Source organism: Vigna unguiculata, chromosome 3 (genome assembly GCF_037176805.1).
Source record: "Vigna unguiculata cultivar grain cowpea cultivar isolate G323 ecotype 2 chromosome 3, ASM3717680v1, whole genome shotgun sequence".
Taxonomy (NCBI): domain Eukaryota; kingdom Viridiplantae; phylum Streptophyta; class Magnoliopsida; order Fabales; family Fabaceae; genus Vigna; species Vigna unguiculata.
Window position 1 is genome coordinate 53,999,991 of NC_140794.1, and position 8,391 is coordinate 54,008,381.

The 8,391-nt window shown below is 33.2% G+C and overlaps 2 protein-coding genes across 2 annotated transcripts; both read right to left on the reverse strand.

Annotated features, from left to right (window-relative positions):
• Nucleotides 1-291: 291 nt before the first annotated feature.
• Nucleotides 292-3,851, reverse strand: EMB2769 (Cwf15 / Cwc15 cell cycle control family protein). Its single transcript, XM_028060807.2, has 7 exons — nucleotides 3,623-3,851; nucleotides 2,563-2,666; nucleotides 2,389-2,430; nucleotides 2,149-2,236; nucleotides 1,289-1,382; nucleotides 841-941; nucleotides 292-746 (listed from the first exon to the last, which is right to left on the reverse strand). Exons 1-7 carry the CDS (start codon nucleotides 3,751-3,753, stop codon nucleotides 623-625), a joined length of 684 nt encoding a protein of 227 aa, XP_027916608.1. The 5' UTR covers nucleotides 3,754-3,851; the 3' UTR covers nucleotides 292-622.
• Nucleotides 3,852-7,161: 3,310 nt separating this feature from the next.
• On the reverse strand, nucleotides 7,162-7,760 carry LOC114177041 (uncharacterized). Its single transcript, XM_028062269.2, has one exon. The coding sequence runs from the start codon at nucleotides 7,608-7,610 to the stop codon at nucleotides 7,293-7,295; it is 318 nt and encodes a 105-aa protein (XP_027918070.1). The 5' UTR covers nucleotides 7,611-7,760; the 3' UTR covers nucleotides 7,162-7,292.
• Nucleotides 7,761-8,391: the final 631 nt, after the last annotated feature.

Sequence of the window (8,391 nt, forward strand, 5' to 3'; positions counted from 1 at the left end):
CTTCAGAAACATTTATTAGGTATGCATGACTTTTGTGGTAATTTTTTAAAATATTGATTTGTTAGCTTTATACTAAATAAAGCGCAAGTAACATGGACATATCATAATTTGTGATACCCATTTTAATTTAAGCACCAAATAAATCATCGAGAAGTGAATTGAAATAATAAATAATAAATTGTAATAAATCCACAGCACTAAGAAATAATAGGCTTTACGAAATTTTCCATTTAGCTAGTGAAATTAATTGTTTGAACGGGTAATAAAATTTGCTGCGTGAGTGAATATGCGTTGAACAAATAAGTTTCCGAATTGGAAAATCTTAAAATATTGAGTTTGCAATGCCAAAGACAGAGATATGCAGGAGGTAAATTGTATCTAAGGAGTGAATAGAATTACACAACAAGGGTGAGAGAAAGAGATCCTCACTAGATAATATTTGTATATTTTGTGACTCTTAAACCCCAGCTGGCATTAACGAACACGGAAGTTACAGCAACTACGAGTACCATGTTGAAATCCGTTTAAGATAACAAACAATATATCCATCACAGTTGAATCATACATTTAGATACAATCTGCAAATCAACAAGTTCTGCTCTCACTTCTCGCACAAGGACTTTTACTTCATGTATTTTTGCAGAAATTTCCTATGAAAATCATTCCTGATGGTATCATTGATGAATCGCTTAGCTATTTTGGTTTCGCCACGGGCTTGGTTCTTAAACACCACATCATCATCCCACCTACGCAAAAAACCACAACCAAATAGTTAGATGAAGGAACCAAAAAAACACCACATACATTTTTTTTGTTTGTTTTAGCAGGTAGTGTTTGAACCTTCTTTTCACATTGAAAGAAGTTGGATTATTGAGCAGGGGGTTTCCACGCAGAAGCTCTGCCTCCTTCACTTTAAGCTCTTCCTCCTGTTGCTGTCGTTCCTGCAGAGACATTTGCATTTTTTATTTTTGTACACAAGGCCAATTCACAGCTACTAATTTAACGTCATGGAACCACTTAGCAACCAATGTATAAGTTGTTAAAATGAGAGATGTTATAAGCTCAACAACCTATTCAGGCCTCACAACTAACTGTTTTTCATGAAGGTCTAACTAGCTTTCCATATGAGAGATGTCGTAATCCACTCACCCTCCTTTCAAACAAAGTGAAGTAACAACTATACTTGAAAGATAAGACAGTGAACAAAGCAGTTCTAGATTCCCCCATATGGAAAGCTTCGCTGACACGACATGAACAAAGCTAGGAAGAGTAAAGGAAGATATAAGACCTTGCGTTGCTTTTCCTCTGCTCTTTCCTTCTTTATCTGTTCAAGCTCAGCTAGCAATGCCTCGGTGTCATCCTCATCGTCGTCATCATCATCACTGAGAATGTTAAGGAAAGATTAGAACACACTACCATTATTAATAATTAATAAGCGTAGACATTTGTCTGATTACGAATTTTAATATAAAAAATTTAACTTCAAATACCAATAAAATGTCAAAAAGATAATTCCAAATGCACCAAGAGACAGGGGAAAACAGCTACAAAGTTAAATCACTTGTTTCCCTCCAAATATCTCACACATCTTTTTAGAAAACCAATTACCCTACCCCTACACTTCCTGGAAAAACTAATCTAACACACAAATGTCAGATGGAAAAAGATCATTAATAATGAAATGGAAGTCATTAAAAAGAGTCAGAAAAAACAGCGTTATCAAAACCAAATTATATCAAATGGCTTATCAGACGTGACTTAAAATGCGAAAAGGCTGGGCTGCATGCTATCTCATGTCATCACATTACATGCCAAAGTGCGGAATTGCGGAAAAACAATAGCATGCTTGTCGATGCACATCTGCTAATGCAAGCACATGAACGGTCTATCTAGTTTAAGCTACCTACATAAATTAATGAACTTTATTTGTTTTGTAAAACCTAATTAATTAATTCATGGGCACATTATAACTTAATTTTATTCCCATGGATGAAACACTATAAAAATCTTTCTATTGTTATAAATATTTCTGCACTGGCATTTTTATATTCTTCAATGTTGAGAAAAATGAATTGCGTGTATATACAAACTACACATTAAATGAACATTTGATACTTCTAAACAAAAGGTTCATGCTAAATTACAGACCTCTCGTCATCACTTTTAACTTCAACATCAGAATCATCTGCATCAACGCTACGAGCAACAATGTGGTCTTCAATTTCTCTTCTTGATCCTGTCAAGATAAAAAGACCAATCAATCTACAATACTTGATACAAAATACAAGTATGGTTTATTCCCTTCTCATTTTTTTCTCCTCCATTTTTAGATAGAAGGCTACGTGCAAAGTATTTTAGTAAACGTAAACTAATTCGTAAATAGAATACCTTCCAAAAACAGATGACTACCCTTTCCATGATCCCTGTCATCTGTCAGAGAATAGAATAGAATCGAACAGTTACAACTAGCGATAAAATAAAAAAATCGCATCTGACAGAATTGATGCAATTCAAATGCAGCAAATACAAATGTATAGAAACATTGCACACTGATTTCCCTACCGTAAGATTTATTTTTTGATGAAAAATGCCTCCGTTCACGATCTTCCAGTTCGTCACGCAGGTTCCTTCTCTTTAACTCATCTTGTGTGTCCTGCCCCTCTTTCCTGGAAAGGTAGAATTACAATTATTAGGGAGGAAAACTACAACATTTGTACATGTAAAACAGCATGTTTCCAACAAGATAATGTGCAACATCAGTCCCAAGTATAGAGCAATTTAGCATTTTAATCGTTTAAGAAGAGAAAAGTGAGAAAAAGAAAAATGAACATTTCAACCTACATCAGGAACAAGACATAATATTAAATTTAAGCACCACTACATGCATGGTTATTATTAAGGCAAACGAATGGGAGGGTTACTCCAAGCCAGAACAGTTATCAAACTCGCCATTTAACTCATAAAATCGCATTGGTTTACAAGCTAACTACCCTTTCTGAGTTAACTTGGTAATAGAATTGTTTTCTAATGAACTCAGCCGAACTTGCGAGTTTAGGACCGTGTTGGCGAGTTCAGCCACAGGTTGTTAAACAACTCTTCTCTCTGACATTTGGCTTGTGAAGATGGGAAAAAAAAGGAGAAGTCTTGCAATAAAGCTCTCCGTTATCACATTTCACGGCGTCTCTCCTCTTCGCATCTCCTTCTTTTTCCGTTAACCACACCCCTCGCCAAATCTCCTTCTTCGCTATTCTTCCTCTGCGATTAACCCTTGTTCCTTCCCACTGCGATTTACCTTTGTCCGATTTCTCCCTTCGTCCTTCCCCACTGCGATTTCTCCTTTGTTCCTCCCCCACTGCGATCTCTCCTTCCTCACAATGATTAAACTGCCACTATTGGTTTTCTTTGTGATTTACCCGATTTCTAATTGTAACTCCTTAGACATAATTTCAGAAAACCTAAACTACATCTCACTACAAGTTGAACCTTCAATTTTGTTTTTCTCCAAATTTAAGAATATGAATTTGTTGAAAAGATTAATTTTGTTCAATTTGATGTGGAATAAAAATACGAAAAAGAAAATTGGGGAAAAACTAAAGAAGATTAGGATAAAATAGAAGCATACCTGGGCTTGAGAGTGGTGTGCGATGCGATGTCCCTAGAAGAGTACTTCTGTGAGGGACCAAAGATTCGAGTACCACCTTGTTCGTTGCCACCTTTTGCAGGTGCCCATGTAGGTCGAGCGGCGGTAGTCATCGGATTTCAAGTTCTAGGGATTGAAATATGATGTCACCGACTTCTTTTGCCTGGGAATGGTTTCGCGGAAACAAGTAGAGAATGCGAAGGGCTATATAAAAGTTTATATATGGGTTTTCTTTAACTTACGTGGGCTTATTCAACAGGCCTAAATAATCACGTAAAAAGATAAAATCATAATATAATTATTTAATTTAAAAATAATTAACTTCAAATAAAAATAATTAACTTCAAATAAATAATGTATTAAAAAAACTTAAATAATAAAATATTTATTTTAATTTAGAAAAATAATTATTTAAAAATAAAATTATAAAAAATTATGTAAAAATTTTCTTCATTAATGATATATAAACTAAAAAAAAAATTATCATAATTATTAAAATAAAATATTATTAAATTTATAAGAAATATAATCATAAAAAATAATTATAAGATAAATAAGTGTTCTGATTTCATCGTCCGTAATTTTTTTACTATAAATAATTAATTAAATTTAACATAACACATAAAATTAGAAGATTAAAACGATAAAAATTAGTTATATTAATAAAGCTTTAATTCAAGTCTGGAGAGAAAATTTGTTTACTATTAATAATTAAGTATTAACGTTAATTAAGAATAGTGTGTGTCTAACGATATTTAAAAGTATTTTTTAAATTAAATAATTATTGAGCCGTTATCTTTTTACTTAAAACAGTTAACTTCATTTATTTATTTTTCTATTTATTATAATTTTCAAGGATTAATTCTCCTTAACAAATAAATTTTTTGTCCTCAAGAAAATATTTTTTTATATTATTCTTGTGACTTTAACAATTCTAAAAGTGTATCTTAACAAATAAATTTACCTAAAATTCATACAAACTTTACATACTCTTCGATGTATACAGTTTAGGAAATGACCGACTTCAACATAATCAGTTCAATTTCGACCCGATAAAGTTCTGTCAGTAAACAACAAGTTTCATTAAAGATATGTTATGGATCAAGGTGACTTGCTAGGATTTGGACGGAATAAGGAGTCAAGTCAACATTTGGACAGAGCAAAAAGGAAGAGTCGACCTCAACATAGTTACTTTGGAGCACGACCTGATGAAGACTTATCATAAAGTATCAAGGTTGATTGAAGATATGACATGGGTCAATGTATTGTTCTAGGATTTGGGTTGAGCTAGTGTGAAAAGATGATAGACCATAAAGCTAGTGTGAATTTCATAAGCACATCATCTATTGGACAAACACTATTGTTAATCTGCCTTCAACGGTTCCCCACCAAGCGTGTTGGGAAATAATCGTGAGTTGTTAGTACCGTCTAAGTGGATTTGGTCATTGCAAGTTGTGCTTAGATTGTTTCCCAGACACTTGTGTGCACCTTAACAAGGTCCCAGTTAGGAATTATGAGCAAACTAACCAGAGGGCGATCTTTAGCCAAGCCATGAGACAAGGTCTGATCTAGCTGCAAGGCACTTCCATTACCAACCTACCAGAGAGGTTATGCGTTGAATTATAAGAAGGACTAAGGTGACATTGAAAGACAACATGGACAAGACTTGGGTCTGGCCCATAATGTACGAATATGTCCATCTTATCTAGGAAAGTTGAGTTAACCTTTAGAGGTAGATTTGGTCATGGGAGAAAACTTGAAAGAGGATTCAAATTGAGTTTCTTACGGAAGATTAGGTTAGGATTACTTGACCTTTTGTAACGGAAAGATTCTTAATTTTGGAGGAGAGTGAATATTTTGTATAAAATTTGTTTTTCCTATAAATAAAACATTCACTTATTTAAAGAGAGAAAATTATTTTTAGTCTTAGGATTTTATCTTCCTTTAGGTCAAAAAGTTTCTTCATATTAGTCTTTAATAAAAGACACTCAACTTTTTTTTTTCGAAACAATAATAATTTTATTCTCAGTTTTGATTAATTACAAAATAATATATTCTTAAATTTCTAAACTTTAAATAAAATAATTATTATGTATTGAAACAGAGGTAATGATCTATTCTAATTGCTTCCTAATACACACAAGTAGAATTCCGCCAAATGTGATAAGAAGATTTTATAATTGATAATTCTACAGATAGATAATGGAATACCGTTCATAAATTTAAAAACAACAATGTCCACAAGAATGAAACACTTACAATTATAGCATCAAAATTTGAACGAGTCAATTTAAGTAACAGTACTGATGATTCAAATTACATCCGAAGTTCTTTCGTATTCCACACAACCGTCACTTGAACACCAATGACTAAAAACTTTTTAGAGAAAGAGGAAAATTCACATTCTTTTCAAACACAAATATATAATTCAAATAAAATTGTGTTAAAGGGTTCACTTGACTTTTATTCCCTTCTGTGAACAAATCCTCCGAGTATTATAATCCCATTATTTTCTTGTTTTATCCAGAAACTTTCTAACTATTTATTCGAATTGGATGTACACTTAACTAACCTACGCGAATATTCAAACATTATTTACCCAATTTTGTTTCCTACTATATTTTTTGCGACCCTTATATTCTTTATCTTTACCGGTAGTATTGTCTCTTTCAGACTTTTCTCAACGGAATATTTATCTTTAGAATCATATCACTATTTATTTATTGTCATAAATATTAACAACACATCTCTTATCTCTTACGTACGATATTATACAGATATTATCAATGTTAGTGGGTTCTGTCAAAAATTAAAGATAGCCTGAAAGTTAAATTTACACCAAATTACGAAAGAATCGATGGCAATAAAAATCATGCCCCACTACAACTCTGAGCGGTCCACTTGCACAACAAAACAATAAAGTAAGAAAGGAATTTTCTTTTCTCTACATTTTACTCATTATGGAGGCTTTATTTTCCCCCTTAAAGTAATAAAATGGAACCCTACATATAAACCCACTCTATTTTCTCCGCTGACATTTATTTTTAGATATTTCGAGCAACAACTCTTCCATCATTTAATATATTCTATTTAAATTTCAACACAATATATATTTACATTTTGAGTTTGAGAACCTCACACATAGCAGTTAATAACTATTTACATATAAAAAATAATAATTTAATATAACTGTACCTTTAATCTAATTTATAATGCTACCCAAACACATTTAATAACATATTTATCGTCGGGAGGACGCATTTGTTTTTTTACTTTATTATTTTTTTTTAGTGACTCAGAGTGTTAGATTGTGATTTATATAGGTAAACCCATTTGGTTGTTGTTGGTATGAGTTTGTGATAATTATGTATATGGTAAACTAATAATAGTTTATTCCAAATAATTAAGCCAACAAAAAAAATTTGCAATTCTATAGTCAACAAGGATAAATAAAATCCGTGAATAGATAGCATCGAAATGGGGAAAGGGAGATCGGAGAGAATTCCTTGGTTAATAATACATACACCAAAATAGTATCAAATAAGATTAATCAGATAACAGCATAAGCTAGTAACATGGGGAAATCATAATTACCCTAATTCATATAATTCATAGGAAGAAGACACATGATGGATTAAAAGAGCGTGAAAGGTCAAAGCGAAAGCATGGAAAGGTCATGGAGGCTCTGCTGCACGAGGTGGGAGTTCTGGGCCTGCGATGATGAAGGGGAAGGAGAGAGCGTTCTCCAAATCAAGCGAAGAGCGTGTTCCATTCGCACGAGGTGGGAGATTTGGGGTTCGGTGCTGAAGGCGATGTGACCTAATTGGAAAAGGAAGAGCCTGGATTGGTGAAGAGCGTTGTCGCGGAAGAATCGGAAACCCATCAAGAATTTGAGGACCAGCGGGCACACGAACCCAACCACCGCGGGTCTCAAACCGTGGCCCAGAGCCGCCGCCGCGTACAACACCATGGTCGTGTAGTGATAGTGTAGTAAGAAGTGTGTGATATTTTTAGAGCAAGTGGGTTTGAGGTATTGGTTTAGAAAAGCATGAGTGTTCAACTCCTTCACGGATGGTGCAGGAAAATCCCACCAATGCTGCGTCAAATATCACCTTAAAATATATTTATATATAGATACGCTTCTCCTAAAGTTCTTGCACAATCCTCATTCTGCTTTCCACTCCACCGCGCCAATTTTATTTATTTATTTTAATTCTCTTTATTTTTGTTTTGCTGAAATTAAATTTAAGGAGACATGTGTATTTAATAAGGAAAATGATTTTTGCCATTAATAGTTCAAGGGACACCTGCACCATGTTTCTTAATTTCATGAATTAATTAATGTGGTTTAGCATAAGGTGGCATGGTTTTTTTTTTTATTGGCTCTTGGGAATTTGAGAGGCCAAGGATGTAAGTGAGGAATTAGATGGGTGAGTCTATATGGACCTCCAATCATCGAAAGGCCTGCCCAATGTGGATAATAGTGGGCTCACTAGTGGGCTCACAAGGTCCATTTAACGTTTCAGGCTTATGTTGCGCTCTTTTTTCGCCACTCCGAATATAGAAACGCATGTAAGATTTGAAATTAACTTTTATTCACAAGTTAAATTAGTTTATTTATATGTAAATAACTTTGTAAGAGTTTTCTTTATACATTTTTTTATCATTTATGGCTAATCTAATTTTAAGCAATGAAAAAAAAATATTTTAAAAAATATTTATTTTTTAATTATTATTTGCGTCTTTTATAC

What these genes read in the sequence shown, in the direction of transcription:
- LOC114177041 (XM_028062269.2), bottom strand. Translation starts at nt 7,610, where the DNA reads ATGGTGTTGTACGCGGCGGCGGCTCTGGGCCACGGTTTGAGACCCGCG.
- EMB2769 (XM_028060807.2), bottom strand. Translation starts at nt 3,753, where the DNA reads ATGACTACCGCCGCTCGACCTACATGGGCACCTGCAAAAGGTGGCAAC. An exon ending in GTTAAAAGTGATGACGAGAG is followed by an intron (nt 1,383 to 2,148) that starts GTCTGTAATTTA and finishes TAACATTCTCAG; the next exon opens with TGATGATGATGACGACGATG. An exon ending in TCTTTCAATGTGAAAAGAAG is followed by an intron (nt 747 to 840) that starts GTTCAAACACTA and finishes TTTTTTGCGTAG; the next exon opens with GTGGGATGATGATGTGGTGT.